The sequence below is a fragment of the Mus musculus genome, chromosome 8, assembly GCF_000001635.26.
Source record: "Mus musculus strain C57BL/6J chromosome 8, GRCm38.p6 C57BL/6J".
NCBI lineage: Eukaryota > Metazoa > Chordata > Mammalia > Rodentia > Muridae > Mus > Mus musculus.
The window spans coordinates 46,790,301-46,818,045 of NC_000074.6; the positions used below are offsets into that span (position 1 = coordinate 46,790,301).

Consider the following 27,745-nt stretch of genomic DNA (forward strand, 5'->3'; position numbering starts at 1 on the left):
ATACATCCTCAAAGACCTCAATACCCAACACTGATATATTAGGGTCTGGGTCTTACTATGAAAGTTTGAGGGGGCAAAAGTAATCAAACTATAGTGGGTGGGTGAGTGTGCATATGTGCATGTTTGAGTATGTTGGTGTGAATAACTGTAAGCATGGAAGTATGAATGTGTTTGATGCATGTGTGTACATTAGAGTGTGGTATGTGTGTGTTTGAATTGTATGACTTTAAGTATATAGGTGGATGGATGAATCTGTAGATGTGTTGGAGTGTGAGCGTGTGGGTGCATTTTAGCTTATCTGAGTGTATAGGTGAGGGGCTGGCAGGGAAGCCTCCACTTGCCCATCAGGGATAAGCCCTATCAACTGCTTGATGTACTCACAGCTCGGTACCTTATACTTTTTTTTTTGCGGGGGGGAGGTTTAAATGAGAAGAAGATCAACAAAAAAACACAGGGATGTGAAAAATGTCATCCCTAAGTAGACCACAGAAAGGACTTTAGTTTAAAGTGGGAGAGAGGTGGTGAGAATATAGAGAATTGCTCTGTTTGACCTCAGCTGGGTGTGTTTGCCCCAGGCATCCAGCATTTCCCCCTTTTGTGCGAGTAGGTAATGACTATGGAAACAATGTAAGGATGTGTTTCGCAGTTACAAATACATCTTTAGTAAGCTATTGCCTATGCACAGAACTTGGAAAGAATGCACACCAGCTGTATCTCTCCTTATGAACTGTTGCTTAAAGGAGGGAAAGCTTCGTGAAATATTTCAAGTGATTATCATTTTTTTTTCTTAAATAGGTTATCAGTGGAAAAAGCATGGGGGGGGGAATATATACTGAGATGATCTCGCACTGGAAGCGTGGCTCCTCACCTGCCCCCTCACCTGCCCCCTCACCTACCCCTCATCCTGCCCTGCCCCTGAGTTTAGGCATGCCAGCAGCACTTCTGTTACGTCACCTCAGAAGTAGCGTCCATTGCTTTCTCTTCATGACTCCTGAAACTGTCCCCACTTTCGCTCTTCTGGCCCCATTCCATGTGGTGAGGTCTTCCTCTAAGGGAAGATTGGAGGACATTGTGGTCACTACTCGGCAAGGCAGAGGCTTTATGGTGGCAGCAGTGTGTCTAGCTTCTCGCAGAGTTCCCAGCATGCTTTGGCAACTCCTTACACCCGTACACAGGACTCTTCATGTTTCTAATTCCCATCTTTAAAGAGTCCTGTAAGAATCAAGATGTTTTATCCTGTCCAATTCTCAGAACCTCCTTTTCAGTCCAAGATCTTTGAATGGATAGATGATGAATGACTAAGAGATTGAATGAATGTGAGAATGGAACAAATTTGAGATTCATAAAAAACAGCTGTCTTGGTGACTGTTCATCACCTTCCCATGTCCTTTGTAACGCCTCCAAGGCTTTTCCTACTGCCTCAAAAGATTGGCCACCTGGAGCCTGCAGGTGTTGCATGAGACCACCCTTCCATGGCGGCTTTGCCTTGCTAGCTCAGAACTTACCTGGTCCTTGTGTTGGCCATTTACTGTGTAGAAGGAGGAACTTGGGTTTTTTTTTTTTTTTTTTTTTTTTTTTTTACAAGATTACACATTGTCCTCTGAGAGGATGAAGTTCATGCTCTGAGAGAGCTCACAGTTTGCATGGGAAAGTGAGGCTGCACACAGCTGAAAACTTTATAGGCATAACAGGAGATGAGATGAAAGCCGGGACTGAAATAGCTGCCCTAAAGCAATGTCTGCTTCTTGAGGAAGATATGTGAGTGGTGTAGGAGTTGGGAGAGGAAGGGTTGCTTCAGGCTGGAGTGCTCTGGAATGACCTTTGTGAGAAGTGGAGAGGCTAGGTCTTGGAGCCTGGTGGAAGAGTGACAACGCCCAGGAGGAAGGAAGAGCTGGGTGTGATGAAGACACAAAGTGGACTTGAGCTTTGTGTGGGGGCAGTGTACGGAGAAAAGGGGGGATGGCTCCCAAGTACAAAGGTGAGGCCCTTGTTGATTCATGTCATGGTGCTTGTTTTCTTGGCACCAGTGGGGGACAGATCATAGAAACTAGAGTGTAGAGCATAGAGGATTGCTTGGCAAGATGGAAGAGAGAATTATGTGGCATGAATCATCTCGATCCACATCTATAGAGTTTTTTTTTTCTTTCAGTTAAGCTTGGAGCAAAAGAGTTAAGGTTGTAAGGTCACATTGCCATGGATGCCTGAGTCAACATCACCTTGAATTCCAGGTGTCAGACTGAATGTAAATGTACAAACATGAGTAGGAAGATGTCAGGCAGAGAGTGGGTAGCAGCTTTATTAGTTATTCCACAGGGGCCGAGTTTGGGTGGGAAGAAAAGAGCCGACTGTATAGTCTGGTAGGTAGGAGTGTGTGTGTGTGTGTGTGTGTGTGTGTGTGTGTGTGTAGGCAGTGTGTGCCCTGGTGGAGTGACAATATTCCAGCCATGCAAATGATTGTCAAAGGAAAAATGAGCAAAGGTGAAAGGCATGCAAGTGAGGCCAAGGCTGGGAGGCTGGACAGGAAGGGAAATGCTGGATGCAGTGACTAAGAGATTGTACTAGGGGAGATGAGGAAGTAAAGAGGAGGACAGGGAAGTCACTGCTGAGCTCTGAACATAGAGTACGTCTAGAAGGAATGACTAGACAGTAACAAACCTTAAACCTTTAGTGGACTAAATTAATTAGCATTTTAGTGCCAGTATTGAGAGGTCAAAGTATTGATACATCCGAGGTCCTCAAGGGATATATCAGTTACCATAGCTCTTTGTCTCAGGACTGTTTACCCGGCATTTGATTTCCTTTTGGATGGTAAAATATTGGTCCTTGAATGTTGGATATGCTGACAGTTTCTTCTATAAGCACAGCACAGAGAGGAAGGATAAAGGTTTATTCGAGACAAAGTCACTGAGAGGCATCTGGGCCTACAGCTAGTTGGGTGCATGGCATACCATGCCCATAAAAACTTCTTTCAGCTGAGAGTCAGCACGGAAAATGTCTGGTCTGGTCCATTTTGACATTCACTGGGAGAACAGGATTGTGGAAAGAGCAGATGGCAGGGGAACTGAATATACTCAACTCCTGCCTAGGAAGAGGCTGCTGGGAAAAGGTCCGTGCCAGGGGGTAGAACTTTGTGGTGCAGATAAGACCGTCAGTCGCAGAAATACCAAACGCTGTCCTTCTCTTCTGCCACAGGGTACCATGCCGGTGGAACGGATGCGAATGCGCCCGTGGCTGGAGGAGCAGATAAATTCCAATACGATACCAGGGCTAAAGTGGCTGAACAAGGTAGGTGCGCAGTGCGTGTGTGTGCATGTGTGTGTGCGTGAGTGAATGAATGTGTGTGTGCATGTATGTGAATGTATGTGAATGTGTGCATGTGTGTATATGTGTGCATATATGTGTATGTGTGAATGTGTGTGTATGTGTGTGTATGTGTATGTATGTGTGTGTATATGTGTATGTGTGGATGTGTGTTCGGGGACATGAGAGACAGAGAGACAGAAGAAGACAGAGAGACAGAGAGAGACAGGGAGGGAGGAGGAGAGAAGAGAAAAGAGAAGAGAAGGTAGGTGTCTCTTGATGAAAGTGGGCCCAGTGGATCACCAAATAAAGTTGTGTTCAAAATCTTATGCTCATTCCTATAGGAAACAGCCAGTGATTATAAAATGCAAATTCATCATATCAAAAAGGGTTTGGCCACATTTCTGAACGACAGTGGGGCACAGGGCAAGGGTGGATGTTAAGTGATGAGGAAGGATGGACTCTGGGTAATGGACCAGTGAGTCATGAAGTGGGTATAAAGCTAACTGATTTTCTAGTTTGAACTGTCATTGTGTTGAGGGAAATATTAAAAAATGGAACTGGCATGTTCCAGGGCTTGTGTGTGTGTGTATGTGTGTGTTTATGTGTATATGTGAATATGTGTTTGTGTGTATGTATGTGTGTGTATATGTGTGTATGTATATGTGTGTATGTATGTGTGTGTATATATGTTTGTATGTGTGTGTGTATGTGTGTGTGTATGTGTGTGTGTATGTGTGTGTATATGTGTTTGTATGTGTGTATGTGTGTGTACATGTGTGTTTATGTGAATGTGTTGATTAGTCCTCAGCAGTTTGGCTGGCCATGCACTGGTGGGCAATGGCTGACCTGTTTTTATCTCATGGAGATTCTGACTCAGAGCTCCATAATCTCTCCACCCAGCTTGCTAGGTTCCCACTGGTGGTCGTTACCACGCCAGCTCCATGCTTCAAATCCCCCACAGCCTTTGTGGTGCAATCTGGCAAACTCACGCTTTGCTGCAGTACCTTTCTCTCGGGAACCCAGTGGAACCACAGTGTGAAGGAAAATGCCACGCAGACTTAGTTCAGGAACAATGGTGAATCAGTCTCTGGGTGCAACAACTAAAACCTTATCTTGTAAGCCCTATTAAGTCTGATTCCTCCTGAGGCAAATCCTGATGGATCTGCCATGATACTGGGAAACTCTAGCAGCCACATCTTGCCCCTACGCTGTTCCAAAAGGACCTAACTCTCTCCTGCTTCCTCTCTTCCTCCGTCCAACCCGGAAGTCCCTCCCACTCACCTAGTGATCAGCTCCTTTATTCATTAGGAGATTGGTTCACAAGAATAGCACCAGGTCCATCAATAACAGTCATTGATTTATCTTTTTTCATGTAGTGATCTTTGCCATGGATAAGTACATAAAAAATATAATGTATAGTGAAGTTATGAAGTCACTGTAGAGCACCACAGCTTCAGCTCCGCTGTTTGCACTATACACATGGTCACTGAAATGTATAGACTTTGGGTCTGGCTAATCTTACTTGCAAGTTCTTTACAATAAAGGTTTTTTTTTTTTTAAGTTTTTTTTTTTTTCTTTTTCATCATTTTCTCAGACTCTCACCTCAACCTGAGTACCTTTGGTTTCCAGATGACTTTGTGAGGAGACTCCTGTGGTGTGTTCTTCTCTGACCCTCCCCTCTGTCCTCAAATCCCCTCTTTGCTTCTCTTACTACACAAGCACTAAAGGATACAGGGACAGGATACATGGTGTTGGGTGTTTGTTTGCTTGTTGTTCGTTTGAGTGGGGGACCTTAATTTAACCTTTAAAAGGTTCTGTTTTGTTGTTGTTTTGAGACAGGGTTTCTCTGTGTAGCCTTACTATTCTGAAACTCGGTAGAGGAAGTTGGTCTTGAACTCACAAAGATCCTCCTGCCTCTGTCACCTGAGTTCTGTGCCACCACTACCCCTGTCCTTTAAAAGGTTCTTTCACTCCTCTCCCTTAGAAGGAAAAAAAGACTGTCATGCTGGGGGTGGCCTTTCTTGACTTTAATCCCAGAACTTGGGAGGCAGAAGTACTCAGATGGGGATTTTTGCCAGTCTAGGTCAGTCTGTTTGACAGAATGAGTTCCAGGCCAGCAGTGATGCAAAGTAAGACCCTATCTCAGAAAATGAACTACAAACAAACAAACAAACAAACAAACAAATGTATGTATGTACTTTCTTTATATGAAACCCTACTTGTGTATCTACCTGCCCTAACAAAGTAGTTGTTAATCATTTACATTTCCCCAAATGCACGTGTGTGTGCATTTCTAATGTTTTGATTTTTTAAATACAGTTCCTCATGTTGTCGTGACCCCCAACCATAAAATTATTTCATTGCTACTTCATAACTGTATTTTGCTACTGTTATGAACCGTAATGTAAATATCTGATATGCAGGATATCTGATATGTGATGCTCAGAAAGGTCTTGATATACAGGTTAGGAACTACTGGTTTAGAGGAACAGCTAAGTATGCCTTCTCTGAGGAGACCCAAGGGAGATTTTTTTTCTTTCACCAAGAACACCAAGAATTCTGAGCAAATCTCTGTTTCCTCTTCTTTACTCTACTCTCTCTCTTCATTTTTTAATCTAAAGGACACGGTGAATAATTTAATGGGGCAGGCTTTATTTTTGCACCAGGTGCAAGAGCTTAAAACCAGAAAGCAGATTGTGGCCAGCTTTTAGTGAGGGAAAAAGATATTGTCAAGAAAACAAAACAAAACCAACCAAAACTTCTGGTTTCATTTTATCTTCTCAGGTTCCTCTTAAACTTTTTTCTTTCCCTTACCTATTTATTTTGAATTTAAGAAGACTGTAATTGAATATCTCTGCTTGAGTCCTTTCTTCCAGAAAGGATGGGACACCGAAAAATAGAAATAAATAAACTACATACTTGCTTTACATGTCCTGTCATGTACTGGAAGGTTTTGTGGCAAGCTTGGAAGCTGAGGCTCAGGTATATGCTCAGTCTCTGCTAAAAACACAAGCAAGAGCTCAGGTCACCCTTGATCGCTCAGTGAGCAACAATCAAATAGGGGAATAAGGAGAGAGGGATGGTAGTTCAGAGACAGTGTAGGGAGATATAGGGTAACAGGTAAAAGCAATGGCAGTTGGTATTTGTTAAGTAGTTTTTGCTACTTACTCATCTAAGCAAGGGATTAATTACATACATCAAGTCACTTAATCCCCACTCTGGGAAAGGGCTGTTATTTTCCATGTTGCAGACCAGGAAACTGAGGTACAGAGAGGTAAGGAAGGCTCCAGTGTGAGATTGATTTTCAAGAAAAGCAAATGGTTTGTTTCCACTTTTTCTTTTTTGGACACTAGCTTCCTATTCTCTCTTTTGCTCCTCCTGAACCATATCTGTATGTGGCGAACACAAAGTGTCATTGTTCCTTTTGTGTCAGCTAGGCACTGGCAACCTGTAGTTGGGTGGTTTTTACAGGAGGTTGACCAGTAGTCTCTAGCTCTAAAGACCTATCCCAATCTTTATAATCTTGGAATGTGGCCCTATATGGGGGTTTCAGATGCAGTTAAGGACTTCAAGATGGGAGCATCTGGATTAATCTGTCTGGACTGTAAGTCCAAGGACAGGTGTCTTTAGAAGAGACTGAAGACTGAAGAAGACACACACAGAGAAGCTTTGCCAAGGAGGTGTGGTGCAGCCACAGCCTATGAACTCCTGGAGCTATCAGAGGCTGAGAGAATCTCTTCTAGAAGCTTTTAAAACACCGAAACCCTGCCAACACCTTGACTTTGGATTTTTGACTTTCAGAACTGTGATAGGATGTATTTCACCTTTAAGCCACTTAGGGTATGGTCATCTTTTATAACTGCTTTAGGGAATAAGTGTCCCCTCTAGGTTCTTCTCATTCATGGGGGCTCCTTGTATGCTATCCACTACTCCCAGTGTTGGGGATAAAAAGGTCTTGTACATATTGGGCACATCCTTTGCCACTGAGATACATTCCCAGCCTTGTCTGAATTTTTCTACTGTAGGGTCAGAGGCAACAATTTCTCTTTGTATAACTAAATCCTTAGTGTGCTCAGGGGGGCATTCCCTGCTGGGTTTTTCTGCTCTGGCTTTTGGTGCCACCTTTCTCTTCCAAAAGAAGACTGGAGAAAGGGACAACCTGGTCATCTCTTGAACACTTCTACTAGGCTGGACCTGAGGCCGTCTAGTTGAAAGGAGCATGTCGTTGGCTCTAACTTCCTCCACTTCTCAGGACAATGTTGACACAGGAATGCCTAGGCTGCTCTGTGTCTGAGGGTCCCTGTTAGGCAGGTAGCCCACAGGGCTAAGCTACAGTAGGTGTGTGTCTGTGCACATAAACAGTAGGGGCCTCAGATGGGTCAGGGTATTTTCTATCCATACCTAAACTTCTACGGGCATCTTTTTATAGGTTTCCTCTAACTGAGGCTTTTTGACATTCATCTGTTGACACAAATACTTCACCAAGGGCCTGTTGCCTTTTCCTTACTATTCACAAGTACTCTAAAGAATCCCTGTCTATTTTGAGTGGCTGGGTGTCTTTCCAAAACCTCATTTCTTGTTGAAGACTGTTGGGATTCTAGTAAAACAGAAGACCCATCCCTAAGACTTTGTGATTCTCTTACACGACAGTTGGTTTCTCAGTTCACCTTGTGTTTTCATGGTTGCAGAATGTGTTAATCTGCTTACCATGAATTTATCTGAGGACTCACAGTGCAGGTGGCAGGAGCTTCTGTACAGCATGGAGCCCAAGTCCTGGTGAGGGCTGCTTTACAACATGGCTGACAGCAGAAGACGCAAGTCTGTAAGCTAAGAGAAAATTTTTGGGCAGGGTCCGAGTTGCTGCTAAAAAAAAAATAGCAGCAGATTCCTTAAGGAATGAGAGCACTCCTATCAGACTCAATCCACTTCTCTAAACAGCACCTACCCATTCATAAGGGCAGAGTCTGTGATCTAATTACTCTACACTGGACTCTCATCACTTAACCCATCCGTGCTGCAGACAAAGGAAGCCTTGCAAGACACACTCAGGCTGCATCCAGACCCTAGCAGTGGATGCTCAGGATACACTTTTATCCACGCCTATGAGCTGTCAGTACAGTACAGTATAGCTGTCCTGATGGTTACTCTATGTACAGTGCCAGACCTAGTATCTGATCAGATAGGAGGCTTTTCATATAGCGTGCTTATGAATCTGTGAATAAAGGCAAGGAACCCAAATTCATGGCTATTTTTATTGTTGTTGTTTTACACTAAGATAACCAAGCTTGGTGGTATACATCTGTAACCTTCATACTCAGCATGGCTGAAAATTTGAGTCTAAATGGGCTATCTATGGAAACCCTGCCAGCAGCAGCAGAAGAAGAAGAGGAGGAGGAGGAAAGAAAGAGAAGAAAAAAGAAAGGAAGGAAGTCAGGCAGGTAGGCAAGTAGGCAGGCAGGAAGGAAGGAAGGAAGAAAAAAAAGAAAGGAAGGAAGAAGAGAAATCAATGCTGGGATAATGGCTTGACCACTATCATGTCTGTCTCCAAGGAAGAGTCCAGTCAGTAATTATTTAAGCCTTAATTTGTTTTCATGTCCTACTTCTAATAAAATTGAAGGAGACCTGTCATGTAGCAGGGCCCAGCCACAGTGGAAGAGTCCAGATGAGCATCTAAGAAGTTGCCAGAGCAGCATCCGTACCACTTGTTTGTGAAAGACACCGTGGAAGGGCCATCTACTCTTTACGACAGTATTTGCATGTGGCATAGTACGGCTGAGTCATACATTTAGAATGAGTAGAAGACCCAATCTACCCACATCCAGGTTTCTCACTATCTATAGCTTTACCTTTTCTGTGTGGCTAGAAGGGGGTTTTATCTTAAAGCCATTGGATGATGTTGCATATCTGTAAGGTTTAACGGTATCTCCTTATTATCTCCTATATCTTTGTCATTTGGACAAAGTCAATAATTTTTTTTTTTTTAGTATCACTGTCCCACTTACATTCAGATGTTTTGTATATTCCCAAGATACCTTCTAAAAATAATTTATTTTTGAGATTATAAATATTAACCTCACTTCCTCCTTTTCTTTCCACCTTCTGCACTCTTCCATGCATCCCCTGCCCCCCACACTCTTGTAAATTCATGGCCTCTTTTTCTTCCATTGATATTTATTCTTAAACCATAAATATAACCTGTTCAGCCTGTATAATATTACTTCTATGTGTGTTCTCAGGTTGACCATTTGGTCACATGGTAGATTTATTTTTAGCTTCCCCACAATGATTTATAGACTGGTCGGACTAGTTTGCAAGCCTGCCAGCAGTGAGTGAGAGTTCTGATCTTACCACATCCCCTCTCCAGCCTTGGCTGTCTATTGTTTATTAATCTTTGACATTCTGACTGCGGTGCAATTAAATCTCAGAGTTGTTTTGAGCTGGGTTTTCCTAATTGCTAGGGATTGTGAACAATTTTTTTTTCTGATATTTCTTAGACTCCCCCCCCCCCCCCCCTTGAGAACTCTGTGTTCAGATTCAGGTTTGTCTTTTAAATGGGTCTTTTGTTTCTTTGTTTGACTCTGGTTTTTTAGTTCTTTATATATTCTGGATGTTAATTCTCTATCTGATACATAGCTGGCAATGATTCTCACCCATTCTCTGAGCTTACGCTAATCCTTGTTGACTGTTTCTTCAGCTGTGTGGAAGACACACTTTTTAGTTTCATGAAATCTCCCTTGTCAGTTGTTGACTTTAATGTGCAAACCAATGAAGTCCTACTCAGGGAGTCTTTTCCTACACATATATCCTGTAGGCACTGCCTGTGTTTTCTTATAGACGTGTCAGTTTTACAGGTCTCACTTTAAGATCTTTGATCTACTTGGAGTTAGTTTTCATGAAAGGCACTAGGTATCGGTCTTGTTTTCTTTCTTCTGTATGTGGTCAGTTTCCCAGCACCAAGTTGTTGAAAGAAGATGTGTTCTCCATTCTGTATCCTGCCACATGGCTGAATTTATCATTTCTAGAAGTTGTTCGGTAAAGTTTTGAGGATCTCTAATGGACAGTATCATGTTATTTGCAAATAGAGGTAGTCTGACTTCTTTCTCTATTTGTATCCCTTTAGTTTCCATCTCCTACCCTGTTGCTCTAGCTGGTGCTTTGAGCACATACTGAAAGTGAGTAGGGATAGTGGACATCTCTGTCTCCTTCCTGATTTCTGTCGTATCGATTCAAGCGTTTCTTCATTTCGGATAATATTGTCTTGACTTTCTGACATACAGCCTTTACTATGTTCCAGCCTTTATTTTGTTGATTATTATGATTGTGAGATTTTGGTCTTTATGTCCACTTATGTGGTTTCTTATATTTATTGACTTGGATATATTGCATTTCAGGGATAAAGCAAACTTGGCTGTGGTGTATAATCTTTTTGATGTGTGTCTGTGTTTGGTTTGCAAGTTTCCTTTTAACTATGAGCAGTAAGTGCCCTGTTTACCATTCGTTCTGTCATTGACTGGTTGGAGAATCCAGTCTTGTTCTGAATTTATCTGTATGGTTGCTTGTAATTTTTGCCAGGCCATTTGTTTAGGAATGCAGGAGGCCTCTACTGCATGGTTCATCATTTCTCTTGTAGCTCTGTGTGATTTCCATTCTGGTTGTTGGTATTCACAGTAAGGATTTGTTTAGACCAAGGCACTGCAGCTGCTCCTTGGACCAATGACCTTTCTCTTTTTCTCACTTTCAAACAGGCTTGTGTTTTTGTAAATATCAGACTATCTCTGCAGAGGGTAAAAAGTCCAAACAGAAGGAACAAACTAGTTAGAACATCTTATCAGTGTGTTGGGGGGGGGGTGGTCGGTGGCTGGAGCAGATAGCAGAATTGGTTTCCATGGTCACCAAAGTGTGTGTGTGTGTGTGTGTGTGTGTGTGTGTGTGTGGTGTGCCTTTCACCATGCTCAAGACAGTCTCAGTAGTTCTCCCTCAGTTGGGCAGGTCTGTTCATATGCACACATGGGAGGAATCAGATGCATTCTTTCCATTGGGAGTGTGTACAGCCACTATGTGTGCAGGACCTTGAAGGATTGGGTCACTGGACTCTGAAGATGTCTCAGGGTCTATGTAGACATGTTGCAACACGGTTCCTATCCCTTGGAACATAAGAATCTTTGACAAGAATCCTTGTTAAAAATCTCAGTTTAAAAATGAATCTTGGATCTGGAGAGATTGGTTTAGCAGTTAAGGGAATATACTGATCTTGAAGGAGACTCTAGTTCAGTTCCCAACACCCATGTCAGAGTGCCTCACAACCAACTGTAACCCCAGCTTCTTGGGGACCCAGTGCCCCCTGTACATGCACACAGAGACACACATACATACATATAAGTACAAAATAAAGTGCAGGCCTACAATGAAACTTACACTTTTCCATGAAAGTATTTCCAAGCTCTGGAATATATTTATTCAGCAGTGCTTTTTATGCAATATGAAAAACTGGTTAAAAGCTATGTGTGGTTTTTAAAAGCTTACCACTTTAACTTTTTTAAAGTGTACATTTCAGACACATTAGGCACCTGCAGGGCATACCACAGCCACCTACCAACTCCTTCCAGAACTTTTCTCACCCCACCCAAAGAAAACACCTCACCCCTTAAGCAGGCACTGCCTTTTTCTTCTTTCCTCAGTTCCTGGCAACTGCTGAGCCACCTTTAGCCTCTACCAAAGCTTCTACAGGAAGCTTTGGGCTTCCTGGGCATTCGGTATAAACGGGGCCATTGGATGTTTGTTCCCTTTGTGTTCCTTTGGTTGTGTCTGGGTTATTTTTGTTAGAACCATCTTTAAAAAGTCCATCCATATGGTTGTATGTGTCAGTACCTCGTTCCTGATCTGTATAAACTAAATGGAATGATATCCAATGACATGCAAGAAGTTTAGTAGAGTGATAGTCCTCTGTATGCACGCACCACACTTGGTTTCTGGGTCCATCAGCTGGTGGGCGTTTGGACTGCTTTCATCATCGGGCTGTATAAGTATGTGTATATCCACGTTATCAGTTTTTGCTAAGTACTTATAATTCTTTGAGTACACATCCAGACATTAAGCAAAACTGTGGCATTGCCAGCGTTGTGTGCTCACCTTTCTGAGGAGAGGCCAGATTGTTTCCCACAGTGGCTTTGCTAGTCCACGTGTCCCCCCACCCCCACCCCCACCCCCCCACCCCCCGCAGTGAAGGTGTTGTTTTAGTTTACAACTCCTTAGTGATTGGTAACAACCAACACATTTTCATGTATGTATACTTTTTTAAATTTTATTTTATTTTTATTTTTTCGGTTCTTTATTCATGTATGCGCACACCCCCCGCAAACATGCAATGCTTGAAAAGATGTTGCCTGGCGAATTCAGGTTGTGTTCCGTCGGAATTTGTTTCATCTAGAAAACCTTCTGTACTTATTCTTTGATGGTTTCATACATGTCAACAGTATATTTTGATCACATCCATCCCTCATATCCCTCCCACTCCTCCTGGACCCCACTTCATGTTCTTCATGTTCTTCATGATCTTCATGTTCACTCTTTTTGTTTAAACCATTCACGGAGTTTCATTAGTACCACCCATGAGTACACAGGTATGGGGCCGTCAGCTAGAGCATGAGTGATATCTTAGCAGCCATACCTCCAAAGAAAGATGGCACTCCTTCCTGAGCAGCAGCCAACTGTCAAATTGCTCCTCAGCCCGGGTGAGACTTTGTGAGCCTGTCTCCCCTCCGTTCTCAATGCTGACTGGCTTGGTTTTGCATGGCAGACATAGCTGGGGCTAGTTCACAGGTCTAACAGTCATGACGTCTCTCGACACTTCTCTTCACTCTCCCAGTGTCACAGTCTTTCTGCCCCTTTGTCCGTGCCACTGCCTGAGTTTTGAGGCACTTGATGTGGATAACTCATTTGGGACCAAGCACTAAATAGTCACTTATTCTTAGTGGCTCTGAATAGTTACATTGGATGCTGCCCACTGCACAAAGGAACTTCTCTAGCCAAGACTGGGAGCAGCACTATTCTGTGGCTATAAACAAAAATATTTAGAAGGCAGTCTGGAAACACGTCAATTTAGGGGAAAAAATGTCCTGGGTTTCCAGCCAGGGCTTGCAACTTTTGCCCAGGTTTACAATAGCAGACACAAATCTGCACCTGTGGAGCAGGTCTCAAATGCAAGCAGAGAGAAGCTGGTTACAGACATTGCTGTCACACTGCACCAGTGGACACGTTCCCTGGCTGGTCTGCATTATAGCATACAGAGTCCAGTGCTGGACCACTGACAGTTTAAGACACTGATGTGTTTCCTCCCTGGCATCTCTGTAGCACCTTGCAGCATTCTGAAATCTAGGCATCAGGGAAACCTTCCCATCAGGTCATGTCCTTTTCATTCACATTCATTTTCACATCAAAATAAGAGACCTCATTAAGTAATTTTGCTCTCGGATTTTTCATGCACATTAAAAATTTAAAATTCCACTCAGCCCCCTTCATTGGCCCACCTGTGGGCAACACATGCTGAACAGTGAAGAATATGAAAATAGCTGTAACTTTCAGTTCTTCTTTATTAACTGCCTGTTATAAATACAGTCAATTTCCCCTCTCTAATAACAGTTATGGAAACTCTCCAGCATTTTGAAATATCGTCAGTTCAGTCTCTGTGAGTGGTTTTGTGTAGAGTTCTCAAGTCCCTTGGAGACAGCTGGGTCCCTTTCTAGACTCACTGTGTGAGATCAGGTGGTGGAAATTCCCTCCTGACCTTCGTTTTCTTCCCCACTGGATGATGCTGGCATCCCTGGTATTTAGAAATTATCTGGAGTCCCCAAAAACTTGAAGGAAGGAAGGAAGGAAGGAAGGAAGGAAGGAAGGAAGGAAGGAAGGAAAAGAAAAAAAAAACACCTCTCCCCCAACCTCCATCACATTCCTGGGCTTTAATCGCCATAGAATCCCAGTCAACAGGACAGAGAATCCAAATCTAAAAAGATGAGAGACTGTGTGTGGGGTAATAGGGGGTCACATGACCTTGGCTTTGGTTTTAGATACTTCGACCCCCAAGAATTCCTTGGTAAAATAATTGATTCCTTTCTTCAGTTCCTCACTTGTAAGATTGAAATCATAAGTTTAACTCCTTAGGCAATAACAAGAAACAAAAATGAGTCTCATGTGCACGTGCACAGTCAGATGTTCGGTGTGCAGGCATGTTCGGTCTGCAGGCATGGTCAGAGGGCAGGCATGGTCAGAGGGCAGGCATGGTCAGAGGGAAGGCACGGTCAGAGGGAAGGCATGGTCAGAGGGCAGGCATGGTCAGAGGGCAGGCATGATCAGTGTGCAGGCATGGTCAGAGGCCAGGCCTACCCACCTTCCTTTCACACATGGGATTTCACAATGAGTAGGACCTTTTTCCTGGAACATTAGTTTCTGCATGTCTTTGCTAGATTGATCGAAGCCATTGTGAGTTGTGGTCAGAAAGGTAGAGTCTAGTATAAAGTTTATATTGAAATTATTGCCAAGCTGGATATCTTTGCATTTCTTTCTACTATGTCCAAGACAGTACCTAGACCTGAGAGGGATTAGAACAGTATATGCACGTGTGCACACACATACATGTGCACACACACACACACACACACACACACACACACACACTGCAAAACTGAAGTTACTTGTTTCCTGAAGCAGTGGTTTCCAATACACTAGACATTCCTTTAGCAGCATGACAAGAAGAAATGATAAAATGCTTACTAGAAGTTCCAGCCAGAGGCTCGTTGTCAGTCGAAAGGCAAGGGGGACATAGAAGCATGGAACAATACATTGTAGAGAAAATCTTCACCTTTGGCCTTATAATATACGTTTTTGTTTTGTTTTGTTTTCTGTCAGGCCATGCAAAATTCTAAATTTCCTCCTGGTCAGATCATTAGAATTAGGGACCCAGTGGGGCAGTGGGATTGTTAAATTTTATTTTACTTGCATTTTCTTTAAGTTGTGTGTGCTGCATATGTACAGCATGCTCACGGGGTTCCTAGTGTGCATGTATAATGGCCGTCCTCATCAGTAGCTCTGCACCTTAGATTTTGAGACAGTGTCTCTCACTGAACCTGGAGCCTACTGACGGGGCAAGACTGAGCATGCGCCAGGAGTCTTCTGGTCTTAACTTTAGCAGGACTAGGATTACAGGCTGTGCTGGATAGACTTATGTCAACTTGTGAGAAGCTAAAAATCTTCTGAGAAGAGGGAACCTCAGATAAGAAAATGCCTCTGGCTCTCTGGCTATAGACAAGGCTGTAGGAATTTTTCTCAATTCGTGATTGATATGGGAGGATCCAACCCATTGTGGGTGGTGTCATGGGTGGGCTTGTGGTCTTGGGCTCAATAAGAAATTAGGCTGAACAAACCATGAGGAGTAAGCCTCACTCCTCCATGGCCTCTGTATCAGCTCTTGCCTACAGGTTCTGCCCTGTTTGAGTTCCTGTCCTGACTCTCTTCAATGATAAACATTGATACGGATGTGTAAGCCAAATAAACTTTTTTTTCCTACTTTGGTCGTGGTGTTTTATCACAGCAATAGTAACACTAAGACATAGGCACGCACTGCACCTAGCTTTTTATGTGGGTGTTTACACTTGGGTGTTCATGTTTGCATGGTGAGCACTTAGCCAACTGAGCCAACTTCCCAGCCCAGGGGCTTGTCTGACAGTCGACTTCCCTGCAGACACTCAACAGACTCAGTTTTGCTTAGCTGTGAAGTTGAGCACTAGAACTTTAGATGCAGCCCATGTGTCTTCAGTCAAAGCCCATGTCTTGCTTCAGTGTGGACCTAACTTTTTTTTTCCCCTTTCATTTCAGGAGAAGAAGATTTTCCAGATCCCCTGGATGCATGCGGCTCGGCACGGATGGGACGTGGAAAAGGATGCTCCGCTCTTCAGAAACTGGGCGATCCATACAGGTGTTAAACCTTGCCTTGTTTATTCACACAGTTGCTGTTGTGTAGTTCTGTTTTCATTATACAATTATCCTGGCTCATGATCTTGTGAGGATAGCTCTGAAAATCCCCGTGGTCTAGGAGATGTACGAGTTGTATAGACTACATCCCTCAGAAGACGTGATGTTCCAGCCATCCCAGAAGTTCCCAGTCTTTAAATTTCCCATAGACATGGTACTCTGATAAGTTCCTCACGGTGACCAGGGGAAGTTAGCACTATTAACATATAGTAATACATTTATTTATTACAAAAATTCTGCAAGGAGATATCTTTAGATGTGGACCTTTTATTTCATATTGGAAGCTCGTCTCTGCTTGTTGGCATTCTAGTCTTGTGTATAGTTGGCATCTCAATTCTACCATTTTATTTTCCCCCTCAAACTATATGGTAGAGCCAGAGTGACCATCTTGTCACGGCGTGGCTTCCATTGTCTAGGCTTTTAAAAATAAAATGCCAGCACCTTAGAAATGTCTCAGCAAAATGGGATTGTTCCAGCAAAGCACCTAGAACAGAAAGGCTTTTTGCACCTCCCCTCCTTCCCAGCAGGACTGGTAGACATCCCCTCCTTGTCTAATGTCCCTCCCCCTTTTCCTTATCTTTGGCTATTTTGCTAGGAAAGCATCAACCAGGAATAGATAAACCAGATCCAAAAACATGGAAAGCAAATTTTCGATGTGCCATGAATTCCCTGCCCGACATTGAGGAAGTGAAGGACAGAAGCATAAAGAAAGGAAACAACGCCTTCAGAGTCTACCGGATGCTGCCCTTATCCGAACGACCTTCCAAGAAAGGTAAAGATGTTTACCGACTAAATAAACGAACCCTCAGTGTCCGTAACAGTACCATTTTGGTTTTCTCATTTCTGCCTCTGTCATCACTTTCCAGGGTAGAATACTTGTCCACTCTAGATGAGACAATCCTCTCTTTACTGGCCTTGGAAAAATGACTTTCAAGGCACCAAAGGCAGAAAAGAGGCCTTTGGTATTTTGATCTCATATCAATGAGGCAGCGGGTTTCAGAAAGAATGTCATGTAAGAACGTCCATGTTTCTCTGTCCTTCCGTGAATTGATCCAGAACTACCTTTCTGTTGCCACAGGAAAGAAACCAAAGACAGAAAAAGAAGAGAGAGTTAAGCACATCAAGGTAATCTTTGGTTGACTAGAAAGCCCCTGTTGTGACCGTATTGTCATGGTACCTGTTCTGTCTCATCAGGACCTTGGCGGAGGCTTTGGCCTTTCTCCTGCTATTGCGTTTTACATGCTTTTAACATCTCCTCTGCATGGACCCACCTGCAGACACAAGTCCACAGATACTTTGCCTAGTCCAGCGTCCCAGAGCAAAAGGTGTAGATGATGCCACTGATCCGCAGAGCTTGGCAGTCCCATGTCTCAGCTCCAGACACCAGCTTGTATCTAAGGCTGTGAAATATGACTTTAGAAACATGTTTGAAAATCAGAGAAAAAAATTTTTATCTCTAATAGAGATGTATTAGCTCTATATCTGTCACAAGCCATTAGGTTGGGAACACAGTAGTTCGTATACTCCATTAGCAAGAGTTTCAGTGGTTCATTCTCTGCTTTGTGAGCGATAAGTCCCAGGAGTTTTCCATGGAGACAGGTCTGTGGGCTTAAGGTTTTCAGTTGACTAGGTTGGTCTAACCACACCCCTATATTTCAATGATCTTAGTGCATAGAAGGTGTAGTAGCCCTTGTTAAATACGGAGGAAGGTGTCAGATAATCCCATGCCCGACTGGGGAGGTCCATCAGTTGTTAAGCAAAGAGCACACAGCACAGCTAGAGACCCAAAGACCACCCAAGAGATGATATAAGTGCCTGGCTTCTGTGTACAGAGTAAGGGACTGAAGAATGAGTTGACTGGCCTTTCTGTAAGATCCCATGGCTCCTTAGCACTGAAATTGAAGTGGATGTAGGACATTCTGATTTATCTTAAAAAAAAAAAACCACGAAGGGACATAATTTAGGTATCTCATTAGACTTCAGAAGGGACAGCATCCTGTGTGTGCCATGAGGGTACTTGGCTGCTCTCCAGGATTCTCCGCCCCTGCCAGGTACCTTCATGGAAAATGTAGTAGTGTCTGTGTAGAACCTATCCACATCTTCCATCTACTTTAAATTACCCCTTGGTTACTTTTTATACCTAATATGATATGAAAGTTGTTGTGTTTTATCATTTAGATAACAATAAGAGGAACAGGTCTATATATGTTTTGTACAGACCAGTGATTGGTTGAATATGTGGGAAATATGTAGGTCTAGAATTGTGAATACATATGGCTGTCTGTTGTTAGACTTTTTTTTTTTTAATGTGTCTAGGCTGCCTACATGTATGTCTGTGCACTATGTACTTGCCTGGTACCTGCAGAGGCCTCAGATCCCTTGGAGCTGGAGTTAAGGACAGTTGTGAGCCTCCAGGTAGATGCTGAGAATTGAACCCGGGTCCTCTCAGAGAGTAGCGAGTGCTAGTAACTCTAAAGCCATTTCTCCAGCTCCTGTAGTTAGAGTCTGAGGGAAATCTTAGCTAGCTGTTCAAGGTTGAGAGGTGCTTATCTCTGTGATGGAAAATAAATATTTTAGGTAGACTAGCAGTGACACTTTGTTTCATTTTTGATGTTTTAAAGTTTCTGATTTATTTTAAAAATAGCACCGGACTGGGGACTGGAGAGGCAGCTCAGTGGTTAAGACTGTGTCTAGGGGACCTGAGTTTGGTCCCCAGCACCTATGTCAGGTGGCTCCCAACTACCTTTAACTTCAGCTTCAAGAGATCCAAAGCCCTCTTCTGGCCTCTACAGACATACACCTCTCTCTCTCTCTCTTTCTCTCTCAATCTCTCTCTCTCTTTCCCCCCCCCATATCCCTCTCTCTCTCACACACACATGCTTAAATAAATAATTCAATAAATAGCATAGGACTAATGATTAATTTTGTTGTAATTTTTATTGTGGAAAATTTTTATACATGTAGGAAGGAGTAAGATTTACTGTAGATCACCCTCTAATTTTAATATCAATCAATTCTTGACCAGATTTGCTTCATCAGTGCTTCCATCCTTTCCCTCACTTTCAATATCATCATAGATATTTGACCCATTTTGACTACAGAAACAATTTGTGATAGTTGTCAAAATATTTTCAGGCAAATCTCAAATATGATGTTTCTTCTGTAAGCATTTCACTATATATTTTTAAAAGTACATGCCCTTTAAAAATACCATGCTGTCATTATTTTAGCTGATGAATTTGACAGGAATCCCTCTGTATCGTTAAATATCTAGCCAATGCTCAGTTTTCCTATTATCACAGAAATGGTACTACAGTTTTATATACATATATATCTGTAATATAGTTATACATATATACGTGTAATATATATTTTATATATGTCTATTTGTATCTGTAATATATATGTATATATTACCTTAACTAATACCCACACCATCAGCTGGGTGTGGTAGAGAGCACATATCTGTAATCCCAGCATCCAAGAGGCTAAGTTAGGGAGATCTTGAGGGTGATTGTCCTGCACCATATAATTTGAAGAAAACTTTGTTTCGGAAAAGAAAGAGAAATTTACCTGAGAACCCCATAGGAACTTTTTGCTGTATCTCAAGAATTTTTCTTTTTTAAAAATAATACCTTTTAATGGTTTATTTTTACTTCCTGTGCGTTGGTGTTTGGCGTAGGTGTTGTCCGTGTGAGGCAGTCAGATCTGGAACTGGAGTTGCTGACAGTTGTGAGCTGCCGTGTGGTTGCTGGGAATTGAGCCCAGGTCCTCTGGAACCCAGAATTTTCTTTCTTCCTTCCTTCCTTCCTTTCTTTCTTCCTTCCTTCCTCTCTTTCTTTCTTTGTTTCTTTCTTTGTTTCTTTCTTTCTTTCTTTCTTTCTTTCTTTCTTTCTTTCTTTCTTTCTTTGCTTGCTTGGTTGGTTTTTCTTTGAGACACAGTGTCACTGTGTAGCCTAGGCTAGCCCCAGACTTGCAGCAGCTCTCTGCCCTCAGCCTGTCTAGTACTGGATCATGGACCAGAGCCACCACAGCCACCACGAGTGACCTTGCTTTCAGTCTAGGGACATTTTCTATGTCTCTTTTTATAAAACAAAACAAAACACAGCATTATTTTCTCCCTATGATTATAAAAAAACTAATTATTAGCCATACTGTTTTCCATGGTGATATTTTTAGACCTGCATTTTGAGTGTCCCAAATATATCTCTACATCTCAGTAAGAGATGTATAACTTTTTTTTCCCACCACAAATACCTAGTTTGAAGAATTCACTGTACTCTTAGGTGTGATTGTCTCATATTTAGTATGTTCACAGCATTCAGTGACTAGCATAGAGCAAACTATACATATCTGATAACTGAGTGGGAGCATGAACATTTATTAAAAACGCAGATATATTTATTCTGTATGGTGGGAGTCAGGGGCTTTACAGTACAGATTTAATTTCATAATTGCAGCGAGTAGAAAAACAACAGCAGAATAACATTTACTTTTCACTATATTTTCCCCACACGTAACCACTATATTCCATTCAGTATCAAATACCAAAGGTTATATGGCTGGCCGTTACGTTATGTCTCTTTAAGACAGACACACTACTTCCGGTGAAGCAGTCAAGGCTGAGACATGCAGCATCCCGGGGCTGTAGGAATGTAAGGAAATGTGCTTCCTAGGGTGGGTGGCATGTGGGGGTCCTCGTAAGAAAAGGGTAGCTTTGGTTACATCAGCCTCGTGGGGCCACTAAAATGTGGTAGGCACAGCCCTGGTGAGACTTAGCCATGTTCATCCAGGAAGTGAGCGGCCTTAAATGAAGCCACGTGGGTGGAGCTCCTGCTCAGGAGCATCTGTTATGAAATCCTTGTGTAACAAAGCTATGATTAACACTGTGTTCCTCAAGGGACATTGTTCCTTCAGCGGAAGGCTGATGAATCATACTTAGTGCAGCCTAACCTTTGGATGTAGCTATCTTTTGCATTTGTCTTGCATGCAGTGTTATAGTAGAACGTGTATCAGGCCGGTGGGTTTTTCCCAATTCTGGGGTTTATAGTTGCTAAAGGCATTGATCGATCTGCAGAATGATTCCAAAGTTAATTCCACAATGGCTTTGGGATCATTACAGTTAAAAGATTGTCTTTAATAAAGGATTAATAGTCTACTTTTTTGTTAAAAGTCTAAGTATGTAAGCTGTGCCAGGTTTGATGGCATATGCCCTGTAATCCTAGCAACTGGGAAGTGGAGGTAGAGGGTCAGGAATTTTAAGGTAAACCTAGGCTACATAGGAAGTTTGAAGTCAGCCTGTGCTACAATAAATCCTGGTTCATAAAATAAAACAACCACCAGCCATACTGGGCCATGGACACATTCACTGTATGTTCCTTGCTGTTTCAGAAAATAGTTTCTCCAAGGATCCGTGGAGGGAGGACGTTGTCAGAGTTAAAATGGAGTCACTGGGCATGGTAGTGTTTTCCTGTCAGTCTGGCCTTGACAAGGCTGGAGCAGGGGGATATTAAGTTTAAGGGAAGTCTGGGCTTCATGATAAACCCTTATCTCAAACCAAGATGAAGTTGGTTGTGCCAGCTCTTCCCAAAGTCAAGGGGTTTGAAGAAAATGCTTTTTATGCATGGATAGCTGACAATAAATATGTTCTAACTTTCCTTCATTCCAACCTGTGTTCATCTAAACACAGACAAATTCCACCTCAAACAGAAACTGGGGTGTTGTAACTGGCTTGGCAGAAATGAAGGTATTTTTGAAGAGAAGTGAACAGACAATTCAAACAGTGGACCCCAAAGAAATGGGACGTTTCCCCAGAAATCTCTTGCAGGGAGAAGGAAAAGCCCCCAACCAATGGGGAAACTTGTCTCCCAGTGAGATTTCACACCATCCTAATAATTTGTTAGACCACGCTTTCATCTCGAAGCCTGTTCTGCAAGCCATGTTTGGTCGCCCATCCTCAATAGCCACTTAAAAGAGCCAAATTAATAGTAGAAAACTGAAAATTGAGATTTTTTTTCAATATGACAACATTGTGGAGAAGAACAGAAAGATCCGGTAAACCCTCAGGTCCATCTTTAAGAACCTGAAAGGCCACCATCTTCAGGGTCCCGAAAGGCAATAAAAGTTTAAATAGAAGACAGAGAACATGAACATCTATCTACACAGTGCTGGTCAAGGTGTGGTCCTGCCCACCACTGACCCATCATGTTCTGGGCTTCAGTTACATTTTGTAAGGCCATCTAATTGGAAGAGCTACACCTCTAAAATATCTTCATTTTTATCACTGTCTATCTGAGAGTATATTCTGTGTGCTCAGTGGGCCACACATCACTAAAATAAACTACCTCTGTGGCGCTACCTGTCTGACCTAAGAAAATTAGAATAAGAGAAACGTTAGTAAGCAGTCTCAGACTGAACAGTGAATGTATGCGTTTCAGAAAATACCATGGAACAGATTGCCCTGGTACAACAGATTGCTCTGTTCCATATAGGCAAGACCAAGGACGATAAGGCTAACAGTAGGCAGGGTGGTAGGTGTTGACAATTTTTAGTTCCTCTAAATGATACTATTCCCTTATTTAGCTCTTCCTGGGATGGTCAGAGTTTTCCCCTTTTCCCTATCTAGGAAGTACAGGCATAGGGGATGAGTCATTTTCCCAAGATGGCATGGCTTTCTGGAGTTTGAGAACTCTTCTGGGAGCTGCAGAACTTGAGCCTGACCCTGGGGAGGGAAATGTGGCCCAGATCAGATAATGCTCACTCCTTAGGAAGGGATGCTTCATGAGTGAAGGCCTAGAGGTCAGCGTTATTTGGTTTCCTCTGAATGAATATGGAAACTGGCTTAATTTAATCAGGGGCATTGTGTGGAGAACAATGGAAAATAAAGATGCCCAGGTAAGATGGATATGAACGAGTGCTTCCTGCATCAGGGGGAGTGGGGGGGGGTTGGTTGCAGATGAAAACACAAGCATTTCCAAATCAACGCATCAGTGTTCCCATGGAAACCGAATAGAAAGGGGCGTAATGTCATTTGGTGGAAGTCACTGGTCTGTGTTCGTTCCGAGGGCAGCCATGTGGTTAGAAATTACAGAATAGCTGGTGTCCATTCTGCAGACCTTTCTCACAAGACTGTTTCCTGCAACAGTACATTCCTGATTAGACAGGACGATTGGGGCAGCAGCAGCTCCTTCCTTGCTTGGGAAAACTCTTCAGGTTTAAGACTATGATGACCAGGGAACCTGTATCGGAGGGCGACTTGAAAACACATCAGAGCTGCTTTGGATAAAGCCAGCTAGGAAGATGAAGCAGGTTAGGAGCTATCCATCACTGGCCATTCCCACCCCCCTCCCCTGCTGGTGGACTAAGTCACTTCTCTGGACACAGAAAGGGATAGCTTTCATCTTAGAGGAAAGAAAACATAGTTTATTCTAGAGCTAAATTTGAGTGACCATGGCTCTGGAACACCGATTTAGGTCACTCCAGATTCCATGTTCCACCGTGGAAACAGCTTTGTGAGGTTTTATAGTTATGCAGAATCAAGAAAGTCCTGTCATGGCAAATTTAAACCACATCGGTGGGTGCCTCAGAGAGGCTTTCTCGGTGATCAGGGGAACCTTTCCCATAGGCCTCATATCTGATGGCATTCTTACTTTGGGAGTTGTTAGAAGCTAGTGTTGTGCTGTGAGGCAACATAGTTCAAAAAGTGTTTATTGACTAGTCCCACCATGTTGGTTCTGACACAGTGTGGGCAAGGATAGCTATTAAGGAAGCTAAAGCTAGCTCAAGATGAGCTAATTAGTCCTACACCATTTCAGTCTCCTTATCTTACTGAAGTTCTACTCAGTGTATCAGTCTCTTTAGATGCAGCTCCTTGCCAGGAAGTCTTGTTAACACTTCTTTAGGAAATCAAGTTGAGCTACTTGGGGCAAAGGTTTGGAGCCCAGTGGATCAAGGTAAAAGGAAGAAAATGGCAGACTGCACAGTAACAAATATAGACAAAGATGGTGACCGTTGGGATGGAGCCCAGGGGACATTGCTTCCGAGTATGGAGCGTGAAGACAGGAGTAGTTAAAAGAGGAAGATACAGAGAAGGAATACTAGGTCTGGAGCTTGTTTGTGAGTGAAATGACATCTGGCAAGCAGATGTCATGCTGAGTGTCTGAGGCCCAAAGGTGTGACCCTTTACTCCAGAATGACATTGGAAGTCTTGAAAACAGGCCCTTTTCCAAGACAGAAATTCTCCGAGATGTAGGGAAAGAAAAGGGAGTGAGGAATTAGCCATGGGAAGCTGGTCAGTTAGAGATGAGTAAAGATGGCCTTCCTTCAGGGAAGGAAAGGTGGAGGCAGGCTGGAGGCTGCTTGGCAGCATTTGTTCTCCATGATGCTATGGCTGCTGAGGTGACCTCTGCACCCTCTAGAGTTCTGTCTCTGCCTTTCTTCATGAAGCTCAGCCTGGCCCTTTTCACAGAGACCTGGAGGCACTCTTAGATCTGAGGTCCTCAGATTGACTTTGAGAGAGTAGTTTGAGATAGGAGGTCGATAGGAATGGGAAATATACTTAGTGCCCTGGGCCCTGGGAGGATGGATCTAGACACAATGCTTTAGCACAGGGATGAGGCAGAAGAGACTTAGAGCAGAGGGGTAAGGTGTTCCACTCACTGGTTCCTCTGTTGCTTTCTCTCACAAGCCCAGCTAGATGGCAAGCCCATCTAGCAAGCCAAGGCCAGAGACCAACCAAAGTGACCCTGTGTCGGGTGTTAAGGATAGCCATCAGTCACCCTTAAAACTCTCTGCAGTACCCATTTCCTTTTACTTAAAAAAAATCTTTTAAGCTACACCAGGTCTAGATTTTGTAATTACAGAAGATGCCTTTGAGCCTAAATATTTGGCAGGGTTAATTTAGCAGTGCAGAGGGAATCTACCTGAGAGTGGGTTACTTGTTTGTGTTTGTTTGTTTGTTTCTTTGTTTGTTTTTGTTGGAGTGAGGCCAGAGGCTTAGAAACCAATGTAGCCCCAGGTAAGCTGATTTAGAAGAGAACCTCTAGCATGATGCTCAGGTCTCAATGGGCTAGGCCCCAGTGCAGGGGTAAAGTGAGGGAGTATTGAGCCAGGCAGAGGTGGGTCCCCAGAGATAACCAGGACAGGCCATCCATCTTTTACACTGCCTCTGCATGTTCATAGAGAACCATCACCTTTTCCCACAGTTTGGAACCCTTGGGTTTTTAATGTTATTTAGGGTTTTTGTAAAGATGATTGTATTGCCTTATTTAGTATCTGTTTGTATGTCTGTGCATGTGCCCAAACATGTACAGTGTGTAGCGCCATACACAGTGGAGGTCAGAGAACCCCGTGCCTCTTTTATTCTTATTTTTCAACCTCTTAGCTTTTGATATCCCCATTTCTAACTGTTTCAAAAGTCTTGGCTGAGTTCTTGAGGAAGCTTCCACACCCTGGAAGGAGACTTGTCAGGGAGCTAGCACGGCACATAATGTTCTATATGTCACCATCTTGTCCACTGGAGCACTGCTTCTCAGCCTTCATAATGCTTTGACCCTTTAGTTCCTCGTGGTCTGGAGACCCCCAACAGTAAGATTATTTTCATGGCTACTTCATAGCTTCAAATTTGCTACTTTTGTGAATCATAATGTAAACATCTGATATGCAGGATATCTGATATCCAATGATGCGAAGGGATCATTAACTTCCCCAAGCAGGTCATGACCCACAGGTTGAGAACGGATTCTCTGGGGTGACAGAACCAATGAGAGTCTTCCCAGAGTGGTTGTAGGAGGAGTAAGACATTAGTTGAGTGTTCTACCTCAGGCAGGACACCAGGTAGGCAGAGAGAAGCAGCAGCCCACTCCATCCATCCTGTTCTCCATCTGGATGGGTGCAGAAGATGAGGCTCCTGCATCACACCAGGCTAAAAGTATCATGATCTTGGAAAATGAACTTAGTGAGTCCTAATTTTGAGAAGTGACAAAAGTGTCGTTTGTCACCAATAGCTACACTATAGATCATGTGAAACACTTAGAGGTCTCTGTTGCAAAGTCGGAATAGTTCTATTTTCAGATAAACGCAAACCTGGCTGTTCTGTTACTTTGATAAGAATTCTAGAAATAGAATCACGGGTAAGAAAGGAAACAAAAGGAGAACGCACAAAAGCAGTTCTTCCAGCCCTTTGTCTAGAGTCCTGTACTTAGTTTTCTTGGGGAGGAATTGAGGAAAGGGCGTGCCATAATGGAACGTGGACCATGATTGCGGAGGGAAAAATGGAGCAGGGACCATTGGGAGCCCCAAAGAAAAGATGGCGCCCACGGTGAGGTGCGCATGTGCAGGGTCTGCAGGTGATTCAGGCTGTCAAGAGGGAGGCAAAGTCCTCGCTGTCCTGTGGATGGAGCTTAGGGGAAGGGGCTTGAGAAAGGACCCTTGGATATGGGAAGAACAGTTTAACTGGTGACCTTCGATGGTAGCGAGTGTTCTTTAAGAATAAATGTCTTGTCTATATTCGTCTCCTTTAAGCTTCTCCTCACCCGGTGGCATGGTACCCATTACCATTCTCAGCCGCCATGTGGCTAAAATGACTCAAGAGGAATTAAAGGGTTAAATTCAGCCTGTGAGAAGCAGAGGAGCCAGGCTTGGTCACCTGGTCTGATTCCAGAGTCATCTTCTGGGGGCTTCATTCTGCAGCTGGAGGCAGGACAGGACTATAGGCCTCCCCAAGGGTGTGCTTGAGGAGGTGGAGGGAGCCGAGGCAGGCATTTGTCTAGATGTTTGACAATCAAGGAAGGGAAACTGGTAAGATCCCTCCCCCTCTTCCTGAAAGAACAAGCCTTCTCTTGGAACTTACTAACAAGGGGGAAATGCAAGACGCTGAGAGAAAGGGGTGAAATTTCTGTTCAGTGGCTCTGCCCTTGGGTGTTCTGGGTATTTGACCTATGGTATAGTGGGTAAACCCTCCAGTTAGGGCTTTTTGTTTGTTTGTTTGTTTTGTTTTGTTTTCCTTAAGCTGAGCTGAGCATCGAGGTGATGCCCTTCAGATAAAATCATCAAGGGAGTTTGCCAGAGGATCGTGAGGACTATACAGAGTTTGATCTCAATTCCCCAGTGTGACCAATTGATAAGAATGCCCTGGATGCCTTAGAATGCCCAGCACTCCTGACTTTACTGCTTTACCCACAACGCTCCTCTGCTTACAGCCCCTATCTCCACTTTCTTCCTCCAGCTATTTCTTCCATTTTGGATTCCTCGGGAGTTGTCCGACTATGTGGCTTTTGTCTGGCTTATTGCTGTCTCTGAAACAAATGTAGTCTTACCGGAAGGAAATACCCTCATCAAAGTTCTGAGTCTCAATCATACTTTAGAACTGGTTTTCTTTGGTTGGTTGGTCGGTACTCTCAGGAGATGGAGGGTTCAAGTA

The 27,745-nt window shown here is 43.3% G+C and overlaps 1 protein-coding gene across 9 annotated transcripts in view; it reads left to right on the plus strand.

The window, feature by feature from the left end:
- Irf2 (interferon regulatory factor 2) overlaps positions 1 to 27,745 on the plus strand; it is a 107,714-nt gene that overhangs the window by 50,556 nt on the left and 29,413 nt on the right. For 7 of the 9 annotated variants that reach the window (NR_152560.1, XR_001778407.2, NM_008391.4 and 4 more), the window contains 4 exons: positions 3,193 to 3,285; positions 16,171 to 16,270; positions 16,922 to 17,098; positions 17,405 to 17,451. Coding sequence is in view for 7 of the 9 variants with exons in the window: in XM_011242175.3 (XP_011240477.1) it covers positions 3,193 to 3,285; positions 16,171 to 16,270; positions 16,922 to 17,098; positions 17,405 to 17,451 (417 nt within the window). In the remaining 2 variants the exon portion in view is untranslated. Of the gene's footprint in view, positions 1 to 1,600; positions 3,107 to 3,192; positions 3,286 to 16,170; positions 16,271 to 16,921; positions 17,099 to 17,404; positions 17,452 to 27,745 lie in introns of those variants that run through there. The other 2 variants (XM_017312580.1, XM_030243305.1) reach the window with 2 other exon arrangements.